General features: G+C 45.0%; 1 protein-coding gene across 3 annotated transcripts in view; it reads right to left on the minus strand.

Moving 5' to 3' along the window:
• PITPNM2 (phosphatidylinositol transfer protein membrane associated 2) overlaps positions 1–27,260 on the minus strand; it is a 125,792-nt gene that overhangs the window by 46,658 nt on the left and 51,874 nt on the right. For all 3 annotated transcript variants that reach the window (XM_066561931.1, XM_066561929.1, XM_066561928.1), the window contains exons 3-5: positions 17,177–17,350; positions 2,446–2,660; positions 1,101–1,222 (exon numbers count right to left, since the gene is read on the minus strand). In XM_066561931.1, coding sequence (XP_066418028.1) covers positions 1,101–1,222; positions 2,446–2,660; positions 17,177–17,254 — 415 coding nt within the window. In that variant the 5' untranslated portion in view covers positions 17,255–17,350. The remainder of the gene's footprint in view (positions 1–1,100; positions 1,223–2,445; positions 2,661–17,176; positions 17,351–27,260) is intronic.

Below are 27,260 nucleotides of genomic sequence, written 5' to 3' on the forward strand. Positions count from 1 at the left end.
CAGAGGAACGAGCACACACAGTTCCAGCAAACAGAGGCTTTGCTCCAAAGAGATGTTTTTCCCCACAGTAACTGCAGATCCACAGCACTCTGGCAGCTCTGCACACTCTGTCTTTCCAGCTCCACACAGATCTGTTGCACATTCCACCTTCCAGCTTTTCTAATACCACTCAGTGCTGCAGCTGTCTCAGCCAAGACAGTTAAACACACCTGCCCTGCCATGGAACAGACATTGCCAAGGAACATCTCATCTCTGGGTCCATCAGAGGAGGGGACTGGGAACTCCTCAGCTGCTATTGATAGACCAGATGTACTGTGGGAAGCAGAAAGTTTAACTCAAGTCCTAATTAACAATCCAACAATGGAGAAGTGGAAGCTGCAGCAGGAGTGCAGTGAATTAACATATTTTAAAGACCTGCAATCCCCAGAGCTCAGAGGTATCTGAAGTTTGGATTGAAGGGCAGGATCTCACTTCCCCAGAAGTGACAGCTCTGTGACACCTCTCAGTGCAGCTGTGGGACTCAAGTCTGCTCAGCAGTGAAAGCCTGGTCAGCCAGGCCCAGCAATGAGGACAGCTGAAGTACAAAAGTACTTTTTTGAAATACTTTTGCCTCTTCTCATTAATTTCTTACATTAACTCAATCTTCTAAAGACAGCTGTGAAGTGACTGCTAACCTACATGAGGGGCAGGACTAAAAGGAGAGGGAACGAAAATTAAATGCAGCTTCATGCTTCAAAAGTGCAGACAGGAATCACTTTCATATACATGAAGGAGCCACACAAATAAACAGCAACATTTCCACAATTATAGAGCTATTTTTTCCTCTTCTATGGTTATTTCTACTTATTACCCCCAAATTCATTAGATGTCTTACTCCTCTTGGGAGCTGCATAAGATGGAAAAGCATCAGCTTAAATTTACAGATGGGGGATTCAAATTATTTCAGAAGAGAATTCTGGTATCCTCACCTTACTTGATGTAACCCTGCCTGCAGTGACAGTGACAGGGATGCAGGTGAGTGTTTAAAGAGGATGGACACAACAAGAAAAGAAAGAAAAAGACAAAACCAGGGAAAAGTAGAGAGGAAAAAGGCTATTTACCTAAAATGGTTTGTCTTTTTTCTGCAGCAGAAAGGTTGAACACGTTGCTATGGTCTCCTGGGTCAGTTTTGTAGTAGGTCTCAATATCAATAGAGAACTTCTCCACAAAAGGACACGTGTACCTGGGAGCCAGAACAACACAGCTTAGAGTAAATCAGCCTCAAATCCCAGCCAGCCTTCACTCATGTTTTCCTTCAGATATGCTTAAAATACCAACTAGAGATTGTTCTTGAATAACTTCTTAAGACAGGAGCTCACCAGTTTTCAGCAAGGAGATAAATTTTGGGCCCACTGTATTAAAAAGTTGTGACATGGATACTGATACAAGGACACTCAGGAAATGCACCTGTGCAGGGAGAAAAGCAAAGCTCCTGCCTGGAATCTGTGGCAGAATAAAATACAAACTAGTTCTGTGCAGCACAGGTTTCCTGGCCAACTGATTGACTCATAGGCATTTCAAGAGAAGAGATAAAAACTGACTGGAAGTGAACTTTAATCACTTAAAAGTCAGGCAGCTCCATTATATTCAGTCACTGGCAACAGCCCATATGCACACACAGACTCCCCACCTTCCCAGGACTGATGTTACTTGCAGACACCAACTAAAACAGAACCAGAAAATTTTTCCACATTTTTCATAAAAATCAAAATACCCATTAAAGCCTTTTTATTGTGCAAGATGTCAGGAAAATCAGATTTGTAAATGTGAAAAAGAGCAAATGCTCTGAAATGGAGTAACTGGCACAAAGGTTATATTTTTCCAGGGTATGTGAAGCCCTCCCTGACAAAATCAGATGAAACAAGGAGGTCCCAGAGGGCTCCACAGAGCCTCTGGCTCTCTTCCCTCCTCAGGGTGAAAACCATAGGATGTAGGTTCGTTATTTTCTAGTGAAATGACAGACAGTTATCAGAAAAGAAGTGCTGTGATTATTTATTTATTTATTAAGAAAGAAAAAGAAAAATCCCCTGTACAAATGCATCCTGCCTTCCCTGACAGGATTCAGCATGACATCTGTCCCAGCACCGTGCACATTTGTAACTTCCCCGAGCTTGCAGAGATCTGCAATGTTAAGCAGATACAAGGCTAAATAAAAACCATTCACAGTTGCCCAAGCCTTGACAGACAAAACAGCTCCACATTTTACAGCAAGGAGCCCCACATTCTCAGGCAGGTGTGCAGTCAGCCAAGGAAACTCCTGACACCAAGCACTGCACAGGAATTTCAGGACTTGACCCCAGTTGCCCTGAAGGATATCACTGGAGAGGGAAATGCCACTGCCAGAGAGCGACACCAAGCCCTGTCTTTAGCACAGGGACACAGCTGTGGGCATTGTGCCCATTTTACCTTGTCCTTGTGTAAGGATAAGCGTTCCAGGACTCCTCCTCAACACGCAGAGCTGCCTTGGGCAGGATGGAGCGGAACCAGCTGGGGATGTGCATGCCAATGTGGTAAACCTTGTGTGTGTACTGCCCACTGCCCCCCGGGCCATCCACGTAGGGCCTGTTCTCCAGGATCTCCACTCCACTGCCTTCCCCACATGTCTCCTCTCTGCTCTTTTTCTGAAAGGAAAAATAGATCACAAATACATCACAAAAATGTTCATTTTCCAGGGAATCGTACAAGGACCTGGCTCTCAAAGCACCTGGACACTGGGGGTGGTTTCTAGGACTCCTTTTGAGCACAGCAGAGCTGTAGCAGCACCCCAGCACTAAGATTACCAAACCTAGAGATTACAAAGGCAAAATTTACAGACTCATCTGGCCAACATAGACATTTGATTTATTTGGGACCCCATGCCAATTTCCACTTGGATGCTCAGTTTGAACAGAGCTGTAATGACACCTCAGCTCCTGTTCCTGGAACAGGTAACACAGCACACACCCCAACCCCTGGCTCCAGCTCTGAGCCACCCAACAGCACAAAGCATCAGCAGCCAAGGGGAGTCTGTCCAACCTGCACAGCCCCGTGGTGATGTCACGCACACTCCTGGTGCAGCAGCACCTCAGGATGGACACCAGGAAGAGTTTTCCTCACTGGAAGAGTGGTCAGGCATCGGAGCCACCACCCCTGGAGGTGCTCAAGAAATGACTGCACGTGGCACTCAGTGCTCTGGTTGAGTTGAGAAGCTGGGAGTTGAGCACTGGCTGGACTTGATGATCTCAGAGGTCCTTTCCAACCTCAGTGATTCTGTGATCGCAGTGATAAAGACCATTCTGTGACCTACACCCACAGGATTTGGGGGTTTGCTGCATGTGATCTGGCCCAGCAGCAGCTCTCCAAGAACAGCTTGGAGACTTTGCTCTGCTAATTAAGATCTTTTGAAGAAACAACGCAAGTTTGCCAGAACGATCACTGCACCCCCTGGCAGCCTCCGCATTTTGGCTGATTCGTAGGACTGTCCTTCAGAGAAAACCTGGCAAAAATTCCCTCAATAAAAAAAAATACTAATTTCAGTGCTTCTAAGATGAGCTAGAGACAAACCAAATATTTATTAATTTCTCATACATTCCAGCAGATTGGATGATGTATAACCTTCATCATTTCCAAACAAGAGATTCATTCTGTTAGCATTTTGAGATTATTGTTTGTATTTGAGAGCATTTTCAGAGCACAGTACTTTGGAAAATAAGGGGGCAAAAAAGGAATTTTATACCAAGAATCAACTGTGAAATGTAACACAATAACAACTCCTCATTTTTGGCATACAAACAATTCAAAGGATAACATGGTTTAACAGAAAATTATTAATAAGATGCAAGAGATCAACTTCTCATCTTTTGAGGACAGGATGTTAAACCAACAGAGCTGCTTAGAAGTAAATAGCCCTGTTTATAAAGACCTCTCAAGTGATTTTAAATTTAAACAGCCATAACTGACAAACCTAAATAACTGACAATCTAAATAATCACTTTTTTCCTGCCCCACAAACTGCAATAGAAAAAAAAATAGAAAAGCAGAAAAGTATTTTTTTGCAGTTTATTTCTAACACTCAGCTGGCAGTTCATTAAAGCACACATCCTCTTCTAACAAACTACTGTCTTTCAGTTCTTATATAAGCACTGACCAAGTCCTGTACAAATATTTATGACAATAACATTAAATAATTTTGATGACCCCAAAATCTGGTTAATTCAAAGGTCTCAGAAAAGGCAGTAACCCAGCCAGCACAGTGGAAGTAACAGACAGAATAACTGCACAGCATCTGCTCTGAACAGTTGATAGAAATTATAGAGATTTAGAGTTTTATTATATGGCAGAAGCACATGGAAATCATAAGCAGAGGGAAGATGAGTTTTCTTCATGCTAGGTTATTCAAAACTCCCTTCTAAACTGCACAGTTACAGCAATTCCAGGAAATTCTGCAAGCCCTCATTTGGGACCAAAATCCACAGAGGAGTTTTACTCACTAACAGTAATTCCCCATTTCACTTTTCCCCGTTCAGCCAGTTTTAACAAAAACTTCTCTGCATGGAGATGAGCTGCCTGATTCTCACCCTACAGCTGGAACCCTGAAGAACACACAATATTGGCCAATTTTTGCTGTACATGGATAATTCCATCAGCAGCTTCTCCACTCTGATGGTGGGAGATGCAAGGGTGACACGGTGTCACTGTCCCAACGCACTGGGAGAGAAGGAAGGAAGGCAAAACCAAGTTCACTGAGACTCTCTGTAAAAGTCAGTTCACATCCCACTTCTGAATTGAGGTTATTTTATTCACTTCTGTGCAGCTGCAGCAGACTGCAAACCCTATTCTGGGAGCAGGGTGTGCTTCCTCCTCCAGCCTTTCCAGAGGACCAACTCCAGCCCACAGCCTTTGTCACCCAGTCACAAACCCTCAGCAAATTTTGGCCCTTCACATCCCTCCTACTTGTCACTTATCTACGTAAGATATGACGAGGACAGCGAGACCATTTTCTCAGACGAATGTGAAATAAGAGCTGTAGCTCTGCTGATAGAAAAAAAAAATCCCAAGATTATATCCCAAACTATCTTTAGAGCCAGGACTTTTGAGTCAGGCCAAATTTATACTCATAACACACCACACTGCTGGGAAGGATAGTATGATCAAAGAGAAACTCCCCAGGATAAACCCACACAAAGCTGCTTCCCAGCCCTCCAGGCTCTCACACTTAGCAGTTGGCTTGTTGAGAAGACAACGAGCTGCAGTGAAGGAAGGAAGGAAGGGCCAAGAGTCAGAGAGATGGTGAACAGAGCAGTTACTGACCAGTCAGAAAGACAAAGAGAAAATATGTTTCTCATATAATAAAAATAAAGACTTTAGCCACACGCACTTGAGAGACCAGGATGGTACTCTGGGCATAAGTGGTGCTGTGAAAGTGAAGCACTTGTGGGAGTGAAGAGCAATTTGCTCTGCAGCCATGCAGCCTCTTCATGCCTACTGTGCCTGAGCTACAGCCTGGAGAGAGCTTGTCACAAGGAAGTGGTCTGTAAACAACAATTTAAAATAATCCTCAATTAGGAAAACATTTGGCTTGAGAAGTGTGTGGCAGGCCCTCTCCAAAGAATATCTGCTGGAGGTGCTGATGTGCAGGCACTTGAGGGTCAGTCTCAGAGGTTTCAGCCCTGGAGAGAAGCAGAGACTTTATTTAGCAGATTGCCTGGGTCATTGCTACTCACTACTGCCACAGCATCTTCCCCCTCTGTAAATACCTGAGGAATGCTCCCCAACAAAACCAAAGAGTAGCTGACAGCCTCTATGTGCAAGCTATCTAACCCATAAGCACAGTAAACCATCTTATATTGTATTACAAGAGGAAATCCAGGCATCCCTTTCCAAGTCCCTCTCTCCTGCTGATGACACTCCATGTTCCCCACAGCCCCATCAATAGCTTTTCAGGACAGATGGTGACACAGATCCCTTCTAGCTAAAGTAATAGCATTAAATTACTCATAACAGGGAACCCAGAGAAGCAGATGCACCATGATTAGCAAGAATGCCAGTTACTTAAAGGCTTCTATTAAAATAAATCTCTTGGCACAGCAGCATAGCATGGGACACAGCACATGACCTCAGCACAACGATCACAGATGAATAATTCCCATGAATATCACTTAACCACTGGGCCAGCCTAACCCCATTTATCATCTGCTCTCAACAGCAGACAAACAGCTGTAAACAGAGCCTTCCACAGGCAGGTTCATCAGTTTTAAGATCTTCCATCTCCTTTCCCAGTTAGAAATGTGTCTCCCAGCCAGAGCACACCTTGCAAAGCCTTAGTTCAGCAAATGACCTGGCCCAGGTGAACAGAACCAGGTGACTCAATGCAATTTGTTTGTTTGTTTGTTTTTCTAGTGGGACACAGCCCCATAAAGGAAGGATGGTTAATGGCAACAGAAACCTTCACAGCCCAAGGAGTCTCAGCACAGCTGAAGGAACAGCATTCCCAGAATAGGAGTGCATAATGCTGGATCAAACAGTTAAGGATGTGGCTTATTGGATCAGCTGGAGAAATACACAAGTCAGGCTGTGTAAATTAAGATTGCCTTGTAATGTTTTGCTTTTGGGGAATTAGAAGAAAAACAGCCCCATCAACCAACTCAGAACACCAAGAAGAATATTAATCTAATGCAGAATCCTGCTTGTGCTCCTGCCCTGGAATCCAGCCCAGGCTGCTCACAGGCTCAAGTCTACAGGCAGAGAGTCTCTGCAAAGCCAACAGCAGCACTGCAAACAGCTCAGCTGCTTAGCTCCTCCTGAAGTTGCCTGTTTTTATTGTCACTACTTTGAGCACTGCAATGCTCCTGCAGAGAACAGTAGGGATGGGGTAGGCTGCATGGTGATAATGGGTGATCCAGGCATGCTCTAGCTTTCCAAAATAGATTATAACATATTCATTATAACTACACTCTCACCTTGTTTACCAGTGATTATGGTTTGCAGTACAACCTCTCCATCTAAATAAGTGAGACAGTGCTCACAAAAGGTTGGCATGCTTCAGCTTCCTCAAGTTCTTACTTCCCCTCAGCAGGGCAGTCACACAGTGCCACAGGACCCACGAGAGTTCTCATGAGATTACTCCAATTATCAAGACTGACAGCACCATGCTTGACAGACCTATCATCCATGGGTAAGGAAGACACAAATCATTGTCTGGAAACAATAACCAGAAGATTTTTGGGGGGTGTTTCTTTCCTCCAGCTCCCATTTGGAAAGGGTATCTTGATAGTCTGGACAAAACTCTTCTGGGAGAGTGCATTAAAATAACACTGAACTCTCAGGATTTTTTTAGCCCACTAAGACACAGATAGGGATATGAGAAGTTTCCAGCTGGCTGATGGTTTCAGTTAACAAGGGCTGCAAAGACATCTCTGTAACCACAGAACAAGAACATGACAGCAAATATCCCCAGAGGACCCTGCTAACATACTTGCTCATATTGTTGTGGCAAGGGAGGCTGAGAAAACTTTCTCTATGACCAATTATTATTTTTTTATTGTTTTGGATGCTAAGGCTACCACAAACACCAATTAAGTCCCCAGAAACAGACCCTTCCTTTGGGAACCAGAGAAAGCATGAAGTGCCTCACACAATCCATCAGACCACAAAAATGCCTGAAGCTGCTCAGCAAGACGACTCCTGCCATCACTGGAGAGCTCTTAAGACCTGTTTTCACCAACCAGACCTGTTCTGTTCAGTTTTAGAAAGGAAGTGTAAAGGCACCCAAGGTATAAACAAAATTTATGCTGAGGGAGAGGAATAAACTCTTTGCTCTATACGCTAAGGGAAAAATATTCCCAACTATCTCCAGCTGAACATTATTTAGGCTGAGGGATATTTCACTCCCACAACTCATTTTCCAAAGTGGTGTCTTCTTCTTACCAACAGGAGCCTTCCTTGCTATGCTCCAGCAGCAGCCATCCTCACTCCCACCTGCAGGCACCAGGTACTGAGGAGGTACCAGTGACATTGTGGCTGGGACCTTGCATGTTGCAAACTTTAACAGAAAAGCTGGGAGAGGTTATGAGAAAAGCAGCCTGCTTGTCTCAGCCATGTAATTTGGCCTATTGTGGCAGTATCAGCAGTCAAACACCACAAACAAAATACAACAGCACATTCCAGCCACAGCTGCCAGAATTAAACAGCACCAAAAACCAGAAAGCCAGTGATGGACATGCTGGGAAACACCAAAAGGTCCTGGAAGGAATGCTGGGTTTATTCTGAATGGGTTTTCCCAGCAAGGGACTGGATCTCATGCCCAGGCAGGGAGTGCCTGCTCAGGGTGTACCCGCTGTGCCTCAGCCGCCTGTGCTGCGGAATGACTCAGCTCTGGCTTCTGTTAACCACTCCTTCACCAGCATTTGAGCTGACAGCTAATTCATTACCAGCCATCTGCTTTCACCACCAGCAACCCTCTGCCTGCTGATGCAGATATCTGATAGCCCAGGCTCCGTTCATGGGCACTGTTTACTGCAGGTAACCAAAACCTACCTATGAAAACAAAATGCTGGGTTATCCTAAAAGTACCATAGTTTCATACTTTACAACTTGTTCTTTTCTTTTCTGTATGTGTGTGTCAAAGACCTGAAACACTCAATAAAATCATACCACCATAACCAGGACAATACCTGAGGAAAAAGCTTTGTTCCAAGTGAAAGAAGGGAGCAGAGGAGATGGAGCTATTCCACTCTTAGAGAAGCCAAAATTTGGAACTTCTCGTCACATCAAAACCAACATAATTTTATCAGTGCACAATGTTCTAAAAGCAAACAGAAAGTTAAAGGAACTAAATTAAAAATAAAAATCACCTCTACTGTTACTGATGCAGGAGAGTGCTGAAGTACAACAGCACACACAACTTCTGGCTGTCAGAGGCTTTTGTGCCCCAGTCAGAACAGCTGAGTGCCCTCACGCTGAAGATCATGGAATCAACAAGAGAGCACCATTTTGAAGAAAGAGAAAGTAACCTGAAGACACAGAACTGCTGGCAGAGCTACATCTCTGAATCCTCATTTCAGCACCCTAACCATTTTGTGACAGTGCTCTTTGCTGGAGTAGGGACCTTAATCAAAATATAGCAAAATAGTCCTCAAACAGGGAAGCTCCTCTACTGTTTTGCAGGGGTTGAGAACAATCTTAATGGTTATATTAGAAAGACAATCTTAAAGGCAGGTAGGGGCTTACCTTTAGTAATGGGAACCCTGTTATCCCAGGGATAATTTTAACAGAACTTTTGAGCCTGTACTTTGTAAGGTCCAATCAGAAACAATTACATCAAGTTGGACTGGCAATCCCTCAACCACAAAACTGCTCAGGACACCAAGGGACTCGTGAGTTTTGCTCTTGTCCTTCAAAGCAAGGCTCACTCTGTCTTATCATGCACAGTAAAGTCAATGGGAAAACAAGTCCAACCACAAGAGGATTCTCCACTCTGCCCACCACACCATTCCTGCCCTTCCAAAAGCTGTGGGCACCACAGGACCCTGGTTTTGTTGACACCATGAGCACCACGTTATGCATGCAGGCAACTTTAAACTGCATCCTCTGTTTCCATGGCAACGGGAGGGGCTGCATCAGCAATCCCCCAGTTTCAGCCATCCTCACTCCAGCTTCAGCTGCACTGAATCCTTGCTGGGAACAGCAAACCAGTGATGTCACCAGTAACCATGGTGCCCACAGCTGAGCCTCCCCTGTGCCCTTTGTGCTCTACCATGCATCCTTCACTCGTGACAATTACTTTAATCCAATTAGTGCTGTTAAAAAAAAAAAACAAAACAAAACCCCATGAAGGGCCATGTCAATACTTATTTCTGGAAGGAAGGTTAGTTTGAGTCAACAAGATAACGATCAGAACACGAGGCTTTACAATAGCACTTTGAGCCTCACTGCTCCCAATACAGGGGAATGACCTGAAACCCTGGGGAGAGGGGAAAGAAATCTGCTCCTCATCAACGGCTTCATTAATAAAGGCAAAAGAGCAGCTGTTTTAAACATCCCCTTGCAGGTTTGATCAATGGGCTGGGTAGTATGCAGTGCTTCATTCCAGCCACGCACTGCCCTGTCCCCAAACACTGACACCTCACCAGCTGCACATAATTCTAATAGGAACCATAAAGCAGTTACCCTCTGATAGTAACTCTAAAGTAGTTACCCTCTATTAGTAACTCTAAAGTAGCTACCACCCTCTGCTTTCCCAATCCAGCACTGATCAGCTGCAACTTCCAGGAGGGTTCCCTTTTGGGTCCTTCCCACCTCCATAGGGAGATGCCACCTGATCACTCCTGCCTGTGGCAGGGATTTTATCGGGGGGAATCTTCCCTCAAGTTTACCAAGCAAGAATTTGGACTATCAGAGGCCTGTAACCACCCTCAATGCTGCCTCCAAGGGGACATCCAGCACAGGAGGAGACCAAGAAGGGTCTTTGTGGCAGAGAGAGGCACCTGTAGAGCTGCACAAGCAAAGCTGGGCGTGCTGGAGGCCCTGAGGAAGGGACCTCTCTCACATTACCTGCACTGCACCTGCACCAGCACTCCTGGCTGCGTTGCTTGTAATGGAACTCACACTTTTTTGTAAAAAAGCCCTAAAAGCTGCAGGCAGGCTGGGCTGTCAGCACCAGGCTCCTGAGAGGCAGAGCAGAAACACACACAGCATCACTTTGTACAAGTGTTGCAGGCACTGCATTATTTAGAATCAGGGCTAGATATTAATGAAGCTGCTTGTACAAAACCAGGATATTTTGGGGACAATCAATCGTGAAGGGTCATAAAAAATTTACAGCATTAAGAGAACCTTTCTCATGGCCACTCATTAATCATTTTGCCTTACAAAGATGCCCTGTCACAGTCCTTTAGAGTCAGGGCTGGATGTGCCACAGGCACATGAATTAGGGATCACTTTATTATGGAGATAGCTCAAACTTGTTTACCCCACATGCCTCATCTTTCAAAATGTCTACTACACTTGCAGCTCAGTATTTCATCTACTCCAAGTATTTCCTTCCATGTCTTTAAACTGATTTTTCACTGCATTAACTATTCCACAGACACTGTCTGTGAGAATTACTGTCCCTGCTTTAAAGGGAGGCAAAGCAAGTTGCCCATTACTATATTGTGAGTCAGAGACAAAATTTCAACTTGGGCTTCTCTGGATCAAGTCTAATCTTCTGACTATATCCCTTATAATTTAGGAACCCAATGCAATTGTTCACTAACAATGGGCTGTGTGCCAAAATACCACAGGACTGGCTTAAAGAAATCCCCATAGTCTTCCTTATACTTAATTCATTACTTGTCTTCAGATGTTTGAAAAAGGGAGAACCTAATCCCAGTCAATATTTTTGTCCTTCTTTCATAAGAATAAAAAAATACAGAAGGAAAAAGGGTTTTTGACAGCCAACAAGTTTAGTAGGATTGGCAGTGCTGTGCCCTGTATTAAAATCAGTGCAAATCTGAAGTTTAAAATTGCTTGTGTTATAGCATAATGTCAGCTTCATTCACCTTTGTTAAGAGAAAGAGAGCACACAAACTGTCAAGGCAACATAAAGTTCACTACCCTAAAATCAATCTTTTTTGGAACATGATATGGAATCCCAGACAATGTAAGAATTCAGGATAATGACTACAAACCAAGAAAAAAGTAGATGTAGAAAAGGTTTTTGTTCCTTCTGTATGTTTTCCCAAAATGATAACCTGTATGGGTGTCACTGTCACCTGTGCAAACGAGACCCCAAGTGTGGTACCACCCTTGTCCTCAAAACTAAACATCTGCAAGTGCCTTACTCTCCTCCTCCAGAAGGATGCAAATCCTCATGATCACACAGAAAAGGTTATGAAAACCAGAGGAAGAAGAGAGCATACAGAAGCCACAGGTTTTAACAGTGCAGCACAGAAATCGGGGGCAAAGCTTCAAACCAGGCTTTGCTTTTAGACCTGTGAGCCTTCCAGGGTCTCTGGAGCTGTCAGCAGCATCACCTGCTTTAAAACTGAAGCATAAATGTCTGTCTGTGCAGATGGCCAAGGCATCTGCATGCAGAACAAAAATAATCAGCCCTCCAGTTTTCAGTGTCCAGAGATGAAGGGTTAGTTTGCTTTCCCCCACTCAATCAATCCTTCACCATCTGCTGAGCCTGCTGGCAACTGCCAAGCGGAGCTGAGGGTTTAAGGGACACGACTTTTGCACCTGGGTATCACAACAGGGCCTCAAGAATTACCACCAGCACCAAGCAGAGCTTTAAGTCTGCTCTCAAAGGTGCTTCCTGAGAGCTACGTGGAAATGAAGGGGAAAATAGGACAATGCAGGTGTCTGGAAACTGAGATGATGGACAAACCATGATCCTCCAGAAAGGAGCAAAGTGACTCAGGATACTCCACCAGCAGTCAGGACAGGAGAGCACAGCACACTGCAGATGCTTGGAACACGCTTTGATTTTTCAGGGAAGGCAATAAATGCAAAGCCCTGGAGGATGGTAGAGGAAAGGTTCATGTTAAAACATGAGAGAAGCTCTCAATTCCCAGGATTGTGCCTGAGTTCAGCAGGCAGTGTGGAGCAGATGGGTTCTCTTCCATGCAGTGCCTCAAACAGGGCCAGAGGCCTTTCCCAGTCATGGACCCTCAGAATACTTTGTCATTCATCACTCAACTCCAAAGGATGACGCTGCATCTTAAAATAAGCCTTATCCTCAAAAGGTAATCACAAAGTCCAGCAGAAGAATATTTTTAAAGCACACTATCTTTAGAGGAAGGTCACAAATACCCAGAGAAATCTGTGTAGACAAAATGAGGACCAGAGTTACTTACAAGAGACAAGAAAGCTGTGCACACTGATATAAAAATAAGTTTTAATAACAAGAGGAATTCTCTTGTCTTATGAACGGGTCAGAAGGGCAGCGGTCTCTCGGAATCTCATGGCATATGGAAGCACAGTAATGAACGTTATTAGGATGATAAAAGGACTGACCTTTGGCTAATAACATCCCAACAAATGCATTCAGGGCTCAGATTTCAAGCTTTTATGAAACAGAGACTTTACATTAATGTGTGCATTGTTTCTGGGGGGAGGAGGAGGAGGAGGTGTGCAGAAAGAAAGGTTCCCTGAACACACAAGGAAAGGATGCCTGGGTTCCAGGAAAGGATTGCTGCTGAGACCAAAATATGCAGGATTCAGGAGGGGAAGAATTAAGAGACCCTTTAATAAGATCTCTCTAATGTGTAACACAGATCCCTTTGTGCCCAATAGGATTCACCTCACAGAGACTGAAATAGCACACGCACCTCAGATGTGATGTGCAGAGTCTGAGAAGACGTCCAGGACAGAGTCCTTGGCTCAAAACTTCTGCAGGAAGAAACAAATCCCTATAGATGGTTACAGTTGTTCCCTCCATAAATGGTTTGTGTTCCACAGAACTCATTCCAGTGCTCATCTCCAGTTCCTCTCTGCTTACCTTAGGACATCAGCCTGCAGCTTCCCCAGATCAAACCTCTCCTAGTCCCATGGACAACTCAACTCCAGGCTGAGTTCATTGAGAAATTCTCACCCTTGGAAGCAGGACTGGCTTTTAAATATGCACATAAATTTCAGGGAAAGGATACATTAATAGAGGTATAAAGAGTGATGTCACTGTTTTGAAATATTTTACCTGTTTCATTCACCAGAATAAAACCAGGAAGGAAGATTGCTGGTTCTTAGCTCAGATACAAAAATGAGAATGTTTTAATTCGGACCTAAAAAGAGACAAAACCTCAGCAATGATGCAAAAAGGTCTTGTGCTAATGGAAAAGCTAAACCAAACTACTCTGGAGCAAGGGCTCCCAACCTGGAGAGGCTGACAATGCTGCGTGAGAGGTTTCCCTTGGAAGGATATTGAAAGTCTGAAATTTAATAGAGAAAAACAATTCAGATCTGCTAGGCTTCAAGCAAGTCGAGGGTACATTAAGTCCTTGCTGTAATGTAAAATTAACTTATTTAGGGAAGAATTTAAGTGCTACTTAAAGTACTGAAACCACTGACTGTAGATAATATTTCAGAAGCCAGCACAAAGCAACTTAGGAGACTTTTTGCTCTCTCACCTCAAATTTAAAAAAAACCAAACACTAAAAAGCAAAGCAGCAGGCCACTCATCTCAGTTTTCACAGCTTTATACACCAGCCTGGAGAACTTGTAGTTATAAGAGGAATTACAGAGCAACACAGGCATGCACACAATGATTTATTGCACGTCTTGCCTGCCCAGTGGCGCAGAGAAGCAAGAGAGATGTGGATTATATACTGCACAATTTTAATTCTCCCATCCAGTAAACACAGCAAATATGAGTACAGCCTGTTCCCATTTAATGGAAGGATCCTTTGCTATTTGGGCATGATGCTGCTTACATCAAATTTGGTGGAAAGTTTTGTTGAGACTTGTATGAATAAGAAGGGATTGCTCTCTCATGAAAGCAGATGATTGATCCTTCCACTGCAGAGTAAAAATCTACATGGAAATGGCTTTGAAAAGTGATGGCAGTACTACAGCCTGAGTCTGAACATCCCTGCCTACATGGCTTTGAGGCACCACTTCCACCACAGGGCTCAGGGGAGAAGGGCCTTTTGGAAAACTTCCATTTGGACAATGCTGGAATCTAGGAAAATGTATACCCAGGCAAAAAGATTTTTTAAAAAATGTACCAACTGGTTTGGAATTTAATGGGAATTTTCACTCATGAGCTCAAAGGTAAACGAGTGATCAGCTTCAGGTGCATGCTTGAGGCTCCCTAAAAGCCTTGAGGAGCAATTGTGACATCTCCTTTTGCACTGCTGGAGAAGTGCTCCTCACAGGACCAGGCTGCCTGGTGCTGCTAGCAATAATGCCACCATTCTGTACATGACAAATGTCCCAGAAATTAACCTTTTGCCTTTGAGAATCACTCCTCTTCCCAGGAACTACTTCAAAACATTCTGTTCCACATTTCAGCCACAGATTTCTCAGAAATGCCTCTTCACTGCTGCTTTGCACAGATATCTCAGCTTGTTCCCATAAGGGGGCTCAACACACAGAGCTTACTTCTCCTGTGGCCTCTTCAGGCATTCCAGAGGAAAAATAAAAGGGCAGACATGAAGCACTTTCTCGTTCTCTAAAAGGACAGAGTCACACTCCCCACTGCTCCTTCCCCACTGCCTGTCTCAAAGACAAAACCTCCACTTTTAAATCAAATTGAAGAAAACATTTGATGTCCTGGTCTAGGAAAAGCTCACGCTGAAGCCAGCAGGAATCTTTCCACCAATTGCAGGAACAATTGAAGCAAATCACTGCCAAACTATGAACTCTACCCTAAGTGGTCTTCGTTTTCTCATTGCTTTTTGTTTATTTCAAACTTGAGCTGAAACTAGTGTTCTCAAGGAAAAGCACAGCTACCTTTTCCTGTGTGTTCTTGTACAGGTAGCACAGCCAAGTCCCCTGTCTGTCATGCACTCCTGCAGCTCCCCCACACCCTGGGCTCCATGAAGTGTTTGCAGCTCAGCCCCCTGCTCCAGGAGAGTGGAGGGAGATCAGAAACCTGACTTGACACCTGAGCTAAGAGGAAACCTTACTCTGCTGCCAGGCAATGCATTTAATTAAAGCAGGGCTGGATGGCAATGTGGAGATTTAGTTTCTTAAGCTGCTGAACTTCCCCTTGCACGAAACCCTTATGGCTTCCTGTGTCCTTTTGATGCTAAGATATGGCCAAGATCCCTGTCAAGTAATAAAGCAGAACCCAGTGTTCTGCTTATGGAAGTTAAAATCAGCAATTTAACTTCTGAGATCAAAAAGCAAATCCACCTCCCTGACCAAGCCCTCCAGAATTCCCAGAGGCCCCACAGACAGTCCCCAATTAAGGAGTCATCCTCTGTTTAATCAGGTGGGCTCCTCCTTCCTAATCAGATCGCTCTCCCCTATGCTCTGCTGCTCACTGACAAGTTCTGCACAGATAATACTCTGCTGCCATCCACCAGCTCTTCATGCAAAGCAGCTGAGACAAATTAGGAAGACAAAGTTGTTAACAAAATAATTACACTAATATTCAAAGCAGTTACAGCATCAGGGAAAGGTACAGAAAAATGAAGCCACCTAAGAAAAATGTTTACCTGTTTATGCCAGGATTTAGGTTAAACACACAAAGATGACACATCTGTGTCAGAAAACTGAATTTGACCATTATTACTGCAAAATACACACCATGCAATCTTTTAACAGTCAAGCCCAAGTGCATAAATCCTTAAGGAACACAGGTGGGTGGTCAGGAGAGAAGTGGGGGAGTTGTACTTTTGCTTTGGTTTTGGGGGGTTGCTTTTTCCCCTTATTTTAGGTTTTAAGCCAAAGCAGATTTTTCTAGCACTGCTTCAGAAAGCAGAGTTCTCCTGCAAACTCAGTATTAGATGTGTGTTTTGCTGGATGAACAAAATTAGATTTTATTTAAAGTGTGGGACAATGAAATAACACTTCAGTTTCATTTCCTTTTATAACTGCTCCTGGTTGGATTTCAAACACTGGGAGAATATGGGCACAGAGGACCTCAGTTACAAAAACCCAACATTTTAATTAACTGCTTTACTGCAGACAGGGAATTCTGCAAAAATTCCCATCAGTATTCAGAAGCCTATTAAAAATAATCTACATTTTATGCCTAAACTGATTAGTATCTGTTTCATTGTGGTATATGAGTACAGATATATCACTTTTTTTTTTCCCCTCCCTTAATTCCAAATTATGCCTTTGGTTTACCCTCTCAAGTTTAATATTAGACTGTTGCTTCCCAAGAAAAGAACAGAATTTGGTTTGCAACTGGAGTTGGCACTACCAGTAACCACCACCCAGCTGGGAAGCAGTGGCTGTTTGTGCCCCACAGCTGGATCCCTTGCAGTAGGAACCCACACACCTGGGCTGAGTGGTTCCACAGGAACAGGTTTGTGCTTCCAGCCAGGTCAGACAGAGCTTCTCCAATTTAAGCAGAAGAGGAAGCAAGTCAGAAATTGGCATTTGTGTTACTTTCCCCACCGCTCCTTTATGAGCAACCAGCAAACCCCAAATTTAAAGCTGCCAATCCTGCAGGAATTGTCCCCCAGAGAGCCCCCAGAGCCTGCAGGAGCAGGAGGTTCCTGACCTGGATCATGTAGAGCTGGGCGATGCGATATTCTTCCACGCTCATCGGGAGAGGAATGCGATATTCCTTTATGAGCATTTTGGATACAAAAATCTCTTGGCTGCTCAGAAACACAATCCAAAAGCTTTTAGTAAAGGCTCCTTAAATAATGGCAAGGAAATGCATCGAGGATCCCTGAAACAGACAGAAAGGAGGGGGGAGGAAAGAGAGAAGTGGTTATTTTCCATTCTTACGACAGAACATCCTACTTAGGAAAAAAAGCCCCAAAACCAAACAACAACGGGCAAACATTAATTTTTGTAATAGTTATAAGCATAATAGCAGAGAGAAGAATCCCTGGAGTGCTACCAGACCTTTGATATCAAATTGAACAGAATCTTTCAGAAGAATTTTGATTTGCTTCAGGGGATACCATCAAAGCTATTACTCTCCTGACCTTTGCCATAGTATCAATCAGACTTTCATATGCAACAGCATCTGCACGGAAGAGATGTGACAAAAGCTCCAAATGAATAGGCAGATCTGCTGCTGCCCACAGTCTCCAGTGTCAGCCACACACTGGAGATGCATCCTCTCAAAAGCATCAGGTTTTATCCTCTCAAATTCATTTAGCAGCAAGAAAGAGCAATTATTCAACTTCCTCAGCCCTCAGCAACAATCTGATGAAGAAAGACCATTGGATTCTAAGAATAAAGACAGCAGAAATGTAAGTTTTTCCCCTGCTTTATTCTGAATTATAGTCTTGGTAGGACCCTTTCTTTTTGCACCTCCAAAACTGTCTGCTGGCAAGATCCTCCTGTCACTTCTGTCAATGTCAGGCTCATTTTTACACTCCCACTGCATGAGCATACAGTCAAAGATCAAACTGCAACAGAGAAAAATTCCATTGTACCCCACCTCAAGGCACTGTAACAGAATTAGTAGTTAAGAATTCAGGCAATACAGCATTTACTACACCCCAGTTAAAGCAGGAGCTTTTCAAATACCTTTAATACCCCGTATGGACTGTGGATAAAGACAATTACTCTATGTAAGGAAGACTGTGAGGAGAAGAGGACACAAGAAGCAAAGTCAGCCTGGGCAGGATCTGGTGATGGCTCTCACAGCACACAAACCATTCACTGGGCTCCTTCTTGTCACCAAATTCCACCTTTCTGCTGTGCCTGCTTAGTGGACATCTTCAGAGAGAGCTGCTGGAGCCAAACCAGCCCCAAGCCCTGTGACTGGTGAAAACAAGCAAGAGAATAAACCCAACCAATTTATCTTGTGGATTAAACCACGACGTGGGAATCAGGAAACCGCACTGCTATCAAGAGCCCTTAGTGCCAGTCGGTGTTTGCACAACACTTCACCAACCTTTTACGAGGTTTAGAGAGGCTCAAGCACATGCCCCTAGTCACAGAGCAGCCAGGGACAACATTCAGTGTTTGTAACCCAGGTTGACTGTGATGGCTCTGCCCTGGGCACACGTGGGGACACAGCCTGGGGGACACAGGCCAGGGGACACCCAGCCCCATGCCATGGTGCACCTCGCTTGCCTCCCTGTGACTGCCACATTTCCAACCTGGCACCAAAGCAAATCCACCCCGGACGGACTCTTCTGGAATAGGGATCCGTCTGCTGCTGCATCATCTAAACAATTTATTTCCAAATTCAATTCTCCGCTGCATTTTATTGCTGTCAGAGCAATCTGTGCCCGTGGAGGGGAGGATAAAAAAGTCTCTGCTATGGCAAAGCCTGTAGAGAATAATTCTGGGAAAACTCTGCTTCCCTACACTGCCGAGCTCTGCACAGAAGTGTGTGCATCCATACACACATCCAGGATTTCCTCCATCAAACTAATCCTCCAGAACAGGTGAAGATAATCTCATTAAGTGGTTTTTAATTAGTGTCATGGCAAGGAACAACAGTTACCAGGCACAGGATGGATCTCAAGGACCAGATCAGCAATGGTGCAACTCCAGGATCCCAACTCTTGGAGCTGATGGCAGTGGGAGACTCAGCTGCACATCTTGAGCAGTTTGTTGTGCTTTAGAGATCTTTGAAAATTAGATTTAAAAGCTTCTCCCCTTGCTCCCCAAATGCTCTAAAAGTGATTCTGCTCCATCAGTCACATCTGTCCTTGCTACATGCTAAAAATGGGATATTTCTATTGATTGGAAGAGATTAATAAAACAAAACATGGAACCTGAAAAGCAGTAAAATGGCAAAAAACCAGTACCAACATGGAAAAAATGTGTTTACAATGAAGTGCCAGTCAGGTAATAATTCAGATGGCTGAGACACAAGAGGTTTATTTTATTACAGACTAAAAATCCCAACATTTTGGTCCCAAGCAGGCACAGCAGCAGCCTTGGCATGTGGAGTCTGTCTGGTCACAGCACTGGCTCCTGCTCCAGCTTCCTGCTCAGCTTTTATGGGAACTGAGGGTTCAGCATGAACCCTCCTGCAGGTTTCTCCTTCCCTGTGGTCAGTGATTAAAAGCAGCATTTGGGCTCAGCCCACAGGAGTGCAGGCAGCAGCAGACCCTGATTATGTGGCCATTGGAAGTGCCCCACTCCAGCTACTGCAACCACCCCCTGAGGTGGTTGGGTAGAAAACAACCCTGGAAGCACAATGGGCAACACTATGGAGCAAATCCCAACCTCAGCCAAGGGAAAGGCACCTGAGATCAGCAGCCTGACACTGAAGGAGGCACAAAGAGAACAAACCTGACTTTTTTGCCTGGTTTTTAGCCAGACCAGCAAAGAAAAGTAAATTATCGAGGTACGTTTGCAGCTTGGGTTGTCTTTGAGTTGAAAAGAACCTGTTCTTACCCTTGCAAGAGCAATGGAGCCCAGGTATCACCATGAAATAAAAACATGGGATTTCACCAAATTCAGATCAAGGGGAACACCATTCCAGGTGGGATAGAGGTGACAAAATGGCCCTTTCAGACAACTCACTGAAGACAGTGGCCTCCTTCCAAAATCCTGGGATTTCATAGAGAATCAAAGACCACTCATTGTATTGTCTAAACAAAACAGAGAAGTTTGCCTGCAGAAACGATGGGAGAAAGGAAAAAGTGCTTCTGGAAGCAGGGGAGCAAGCACACAGCTCTGGAAAAGGGGTGTCAAAACCCCAGCTGTGTCCATGGCACTCTCTGCCCCCAGCCCATTGCTGGAAGCAGCCAGAGGTGTTGGAGCTGCTCCACGTGCTGGGATTAGCAAACAGCCAGGGTTTCACCGCTGGATTTTGGCTACACCAAGCTGGACTTTCCACGGATTTGCCAAACCCCTGTGGCTGCACAACTGGAAGATCCAGAGGCTGTTTGCAAAGCTCAGCCTGCAGCTGGCTTCCCAGCAAGAGGCAAGCACGGTGACGCAGGACATTTCCAGACTGGCTGCTGCTGCTGCTCCAGCCAAGTGGCACATTTGTACAGCCCCTTATTCAATTTATACCCTGAGCTGTAGTAACTGGGAGAGCCAGGCGCATAATTTTATACCTCAATTATTTTAAAATCAGGTTCTCAAAGCATCATAATTATGCTGCAGAGTCAATATCCTGCTGAGATGAGTCAGGTCCACCTCTGAGCCATTGCTCCAGGCTGTCTAAAGGCTCATGCACAGCCTGCTGCTTTTACTTCCAATTTTAACAGTCTCCCTCACAACAACAAAATCCCTAAAAAAAAGTGCCCGTGCTTTAAAATCAGGGGAGGATGATCTGGATCTGCAGAAGCTGAATAGACCAAAAGACCCAGCAGAATCTCTCCATTTAACCCGTGAACTTGGTTCACTTTGGGAGTGTCTGGGCAGCCTCCCTGGTACTAAGGGAGGTAGCAAAGGGCTGATAACAACTGACAGCTCGTAATTAAGGAGTAAGTTCAGTGTGTGAAGGGTGGTTAAACTGCACTACTGGAATGCTGGAGGCCAAATCCCAGCCAGGCTTCCCAGGCTAGCCCTGAGGAGATGGAAACTGAGTGTGACAGCAGAAATCCCAGCTCCTCGAGGGGTTCAGGGCAGCAGAACCACTCATGCTGTGGGCTCAGGCTACAAAAGAGCTGTTATGACTCTTCCCAGCTGTCACCTCAATGACAAATTTTGACCAGCTCACTTTTTCCATGCTCAGGCTGCTGAGCAGAGGCTTCTCAGGGCTGCAGTGAGCAACGCCCCAGCAGCAGGAACCCACCTCAGGCCATGGCTGCTGCATTCCTTTTCCAACAGACACGAGAGAGAGCAACTGTAATGAGCATTTTCCTGCCTCACAAAGGAGGTTCGTTTTATGCCATTATAAAGTTAAAAGGAAAACCCATCATGGAGGCTCACACAGCAGCTGGTAGCAGAAGCAGGCCCCAGCCCCAGGTCTCAGGTTCTCATCACCCACTGCCTGCTCAGGGCTGTGCTCTCTGTAGAAGCTGAGAAAAGTCTCCTCTATGAAAGAGCACAGTTGTCAGCTAAGGATTGATGTTCTTGACTCAGTTGTTGAACATTTTTCCCTGCAATATTTTCACATCACCAAGAAATTTAAGATAATTAACAGAAACAACTGTAAGAAAACCAAGCCAAACCTGTAACAGCAAAAGGCAAAGGCATTACCTGAAGACCTCACCTACCTTCCTAAAGACCTTCCTTAGGCTCTCTACATCACCTTTATCCCCCAAGAAGATGCTTCCTTGAAGAAAGCAATATCAAAGAGATGTCAGCACTGATCCCAAGTGGATCAAACACTTGGACTTTGGAAGCAACACCAGGCTTAGCAGCCCAGCCACCTCTCCTCTCCTGCAGAGCTCCCTGGAGGAGGACTCAACGCTCTCCCATGACTGGAAGCGCTGCATCCTTACTGTGCTGGGATTTATTTATGCCTTTAGAAGCTGCAGCATAAATGGGAAATAGAATTCCAGGGCCTAAGTCAGCAGTTTTCAAAGGCAGCCTCGGGCTCACACCTTGATTAATGCAGCAGTTTCCCTCCTGGCCCAGAGCAGTCTTGCTCAGCTTTATCTGTCCAGAGTGGCACTGCTGCAAAGACCATTCCCTGTCACTCTGATCCTGCTTGCCCACAGTGTCCCTGCCTCTCAGAAGCTTTCCACGAGTATCTACAGAGCCTGGTTGTCAAGCCTTGCTCAGCCCTCACTCACCAGCCTTGCCTGCCCAACCCTCTCCAGGAGCTGTGGCACACACGGCCCAAGATCCACCCCAGGGACCAGCACAGCCTGGCATTTGTCCTGCCCACATCCCACTGCTGGCTCCACGGGAACGAGACAGGACAGAGAGGAACTTCTTGGTTTGTGAGTGCTCAGCACACTCTAGGCTGGAGTGGAAGTGTCACCATGAGTCTCTCATGACTGATCACTGCTCTGTAAAGGTCAGGGGCAAACACAATTAATGAGGCTTTTCCAAGGAGATGAATAATGAGTGTTCATATTTTACCATTCCCTTCTCTCCCTTCCTCACCCAACCCCACCAAAGTGATCTCTCCAGTGGGACTGTTTCAAGCCATACCCACATTGGAAGGTCAAAAAGCCTCAGCATTTCTATTTAGTACCTTTGTGGCCACAAACCACTCATCACTACTCTCAAAACTGTCTCTCTCACACACACACACACACGCACTGAACTGAAGAGAGAGAACAAGGCTTTGAAAATCAGCAGGTTTCAGTTTTCATAGTGTGGGTCGTACCTGCTCACTGACAGCTAAGCAGATTTAAAAACTCATCAGGCCTGGGGAAAAAAAAGAAAAAACTGATCAAAAGTTAAAGCTCCTTAAAAGTGCACAGTTCACACACTCTGGCTCCAAGGCCACTGTGTCAGTGTGTGACTCTGGGCGGGGTCGTTCATCCTAATCCCCCATCTCATCTGTCACATCTTCAGAGAGCAAAATTACCATGCAGATGTTTGCACATCCCAGTTCCATGACTGAGCTCAGATCCCATCCCACAGAGAATGGGCAGCTAATGAACAAGTGCACAACTGCAGTGAGTGTGCAAGAGTGTGAGTGAGTGTGAGTGTGACCCAGCCATGCTCTGGGTGTTGTTCAGCCCTCCCAGCCCATTGGGGTGATCCCAGGGTGATCCCACTGGAGAGCTTTGTCCCATTCCAGCCCTCCCGGGCCCAGGGGCTGCCGTGCAGGGGCAGAGCCGGAGTCCTTGCAGTGCTGGAGCAGCAGGAGCTCCCCGTGGGGCTGGCCCCTGCCTGCAGCACAGCCAGGGCACAAGGCAAGCACAAGCATTTGTGAAAATCACCTTTCCCAGGCGTGAAAATCACCTTTCCCAGGTGTAGGGAGAGCTCCAGAGCCCTCGAAGGCAGCAGCACAGCGAGGGGCTGAGGACAAACACTGCCCCTTGGTAAGACAGGGTGAACAAGTTGCATTTCCAGTACTTGATCTTTTTGCCATTATTAGATCCAATTTGACGTCACTTATAGAATTTAAGAGCTCATTGTAAAGTAGACGTTTATTACAACCGAAGGATGGAAGCAGTCCAAATGCAATATAGCGACACTGGAGCTATTAAATCTTGTTAGAGTTCACTGGGCAGCCAAATACTGGCTTGAAGCAACGTGAGGAGAAGGGGAGGGGGAAAGTAACACCACAGCAAAGCGTGCACAACAACACCCATCACCTTCTCTGCTTCAACATTCTCGGGCATTGCGCTGGTTTTTTGTACTTTCCAGTCCTATTACTCCTTCAGCACCTGGCAGAGGAAAAACCGACTCCCTTCCTTCTGCTTTGTGAGTGATGGTGTGGTGCAAGGCCAGCCAGCCCTCCCCACGCACACAGGGACTCCGGGGGGATCAGGTGAAGTCCATCAGCTGAACTTTGGTTGGAAAATTAACATTTCAAGTCCTGCCGTGCCTGGAGGTTATGCAATAACGAACTAATAAAGAAGCCATTAAAAGAACTAATAAGCACGCTGGAGCCACAGATGAGTTCAGAGGGAAAGACAAACCAGCCTCTAATCCTTTTGCTGATACTGGGGATAAAGATGAATATTAAAAAGAACGCTGACATTAAGGTATAAACGTTTCCAAGTAGTCTGCATGAGGAGAGCAGCCACAAACCCCAGTGTCCTGTGGCCAGGCTGCAGAGCCTGGTGAGCTAAAGGAACTGGGCAGATCCTGCTTTTAATGGGGCTGCTCTTAGCCCAAGACTCAGCATTATCCACTGAAAACAGGCCAACATTACACACACAAATACATAAATATAGATGCGTGATATATATATATTTATATATAGACACACATATATATAGACATACATATATAAATACACACATAGGGAAACAAAAATAAAAGCAGCACTGACAGTGTGGCAAGCACAGCGTGCTGGCTGAAAACAGACTGAAAATTGCTGGCAGCTCATTAAACTACTGTAAAGAAAAATCTATGGAATGCCACAGGCAACCAGCATGGACAGGATTTTTCTTTGGTTGGTGGCACATCCATTAGTCTGAAGGGCCACTGGCATGCAGAAGCCTGCACACTGTGGGCAGCAGTGGCAGGGAGATGGGAGGCAGGCCAAGTTTAAAAACAAAATAAGCATATCTAATTTCCCAGGTAGCCTCCCCGGGAGGTTATTGCATTTACACTTTACAGCTCCAGGTGCTGCAATCCCTCTTCCTGACAGAAAGCACAAGGGAGCTTGGTGCAGTTCCCACCAGCTGGTCAAGGCTTCACTTGTATTAAGTAGTAAAATCCCAGCCACAAATCCATCCAGGCTCTTAATATCCATGTCCACACCACCCCTGTTCTCTTTCTCTCCATCAGTAGCTGCACTGGAAATCACAGTTTTCTATTAAAACATCAAGAGCAGAAAGTCATGAAAACTCCCACTCTTTCATCTTACCAGTCACTAAGGATTAAAGTAAGAAATTGAGAGCAAGGAAGCTGAAATCCAAAGCTTTAGGTACTTCCTGTGGCTCTTGTTCCTACCCTGCTGCACAAGGCACTTGAAAACCACTCAGTCCCAAACCCATTACAGCCATATCCCACCTCCCCTGCAATGGCAACCACAGCACTCATTCCCCATTTTATAGCTTATTTATTCATGGGTCTTTGTGCTCATCTTTTCCAACCGACAGCCCATTTCAGGCTATTTCTCAATGTTAATTTGAATTTTTATCTCCAAATACTTGCAGATCCACTAAACCTGCTTTTGAGACACAAAAATGCAATTTTGGGATTTGAGTCAAGATTGGACAGACCGTGGATTGCTTCCTCAGTAACTCCCCATTCAAACTGAAAAGGGTCATCAACAGCTACTTCACTTTTTCAGTAGTTACAGTCCTGATGGAAAAAACATTTTATTCCCTCACTTATGCAAATATCATGTGGAACAGGAAACGAGCATTCAAAGCTGGTTTAAAAAGACTATTTCATGGAGGAAAACATTGTACCATTGCAAAGGCAGTGTTAGAGCACTGTGTAATACTTCACACTGGTTTCATTAGGCTGAGACTTGCCTTGCCTAAGGGCAAAATGGGGATAAAGAAAATAAGTCCCACTCCATCAGAAGAAACTTGTAATGACACCTAAAATTCTTACACGGGGGAGCAAGACAGACACAGCAGTGAAGGCTGATGAAAAATGGTGCAATTGAGGTGGAAAGTACAGGGCCATTTTGCACAAGAGCAGTAAATGTTTAATATCTCTGTTGCATCTTTCATCCATAACACCAACAGATTAACAAGGTTTCTGTGGCTGGGTAATTTCTTTGGAGTTTTGATCTTGGAAATAATTACACTGAATATTTTATAAGCGCCTTTGAAAGTTTTTGTTTCTTTTTTTTTTTTTAATAAAGAAAAAAGAATCGCTCGCTGCTCTCGGACTGCAGCAGGGTAATGAAAGGGCACAGCTAATCAATACCCACTTTCAGTTCATTAGTCAGCACATTTTGGGCTGCTGTTTTTTGTTCCCTTCCACCATTCCACATCCCACATATGGAGTGATGGTGCATTTTTAAAGCATCACATCTTACTGCTTTTGCAAATCATCCTTAATGCTAACCACAACATGGAACACCCAGCCTCTAAATACCACCCACACCATTTAGAGGCTTCCAGGGTGTTTCCAGCTGAGCACTTTTGCCAGCTGAGACAGAGGAGGCCGAAGTGCCAGACGAGTTCTGTTTCTCCTTTAGTCTGGGTAACAAACTGCTGGGTCATTTCTGTCCCTCACTCCTCTCTGAGAAGTCTAAAGAAGGACAAAGCTTTGTCAGCCACTTGGACAGCCCCAGCTCGAGGACAGGCAGCTCCAGGCTCCTCTCTGGGGAGCTGCTGATGCCACCAGAGCCTTGGCTTTGCCCCAGATCCAGCTGCTGCCCTGGAGCCACAGCTGCACCTCCACTACACCCAGGACCTGTGCACATGATTGCAAACCAGGATGCAATGGTCAGTTCAGGCAGCAGAGACCCCAGGGGTACTGCCAGGTGTTAGCCACATCCCCAGCTCTCACCTCCTCCAGGAAAACCCAACGTACTCTGCCCACTCCATAAAAAATACAACCCAAAGGACACACTATGATCATTTAAAATAGAGCCCAAACTGGAAACTGAAACCAGGACTTATTAAAAAAAAAAAAAATTGGAATTCACCCAAGCCAAGGACAGGAGTGGTACTAAGGAGACAAATGCAGGTACTGGCAAGAAAAGAAGAAACAACATTCTCTGAATCACCCACCCAGAGCAGAGTGCCTGGCTGGGCCCAGCTGTGCTCCCTGCAGCAGCTCCCAGGGCTTGAGGGAGACATTAAAGCTCTGCCCTGGCCTCAGGGACAACCATCATTATCCCTCATTTGCAGGGAAATGGAGACATAGGGAGAAAATTATCTGGTCCAATATTCAAGAGAGAATTGGTGACAGAGCAGATTCAAGACTGGATCCAACTTTTTCCACAAAATAACTTTTTTTAAAGAGAGGAGGGAGTGGAGTAGCTCAAGCAAATTCAATTTTCCTGATAATTGGCACGATTCTGCAAGAAAAAAAAAATGTGAAGAATCAACTGCCTTTCAAGATATCAGTAATTTCTGCAGAAAATAAAACAATTCTTGAAAATATCAAATTTCCCCAAGAGCCCAGAGGTTCTCAGCACACATCTCACCCCAACTCCTGCCACC

This window comes from Molothrus aeneus, chromosome 18, assembly GCF_037042795.1.
Source record: "Molothrus aeneus isolate 106 chromosome 18, BPBGC_Maene_1.0, whole genome shotgun sequence".
Lineage (NCBI taxonomy): Eukaryota > Metazoa > Chordata > Aves > Passeriformes > Icteridae > Molothrus > Molothrus aeneus.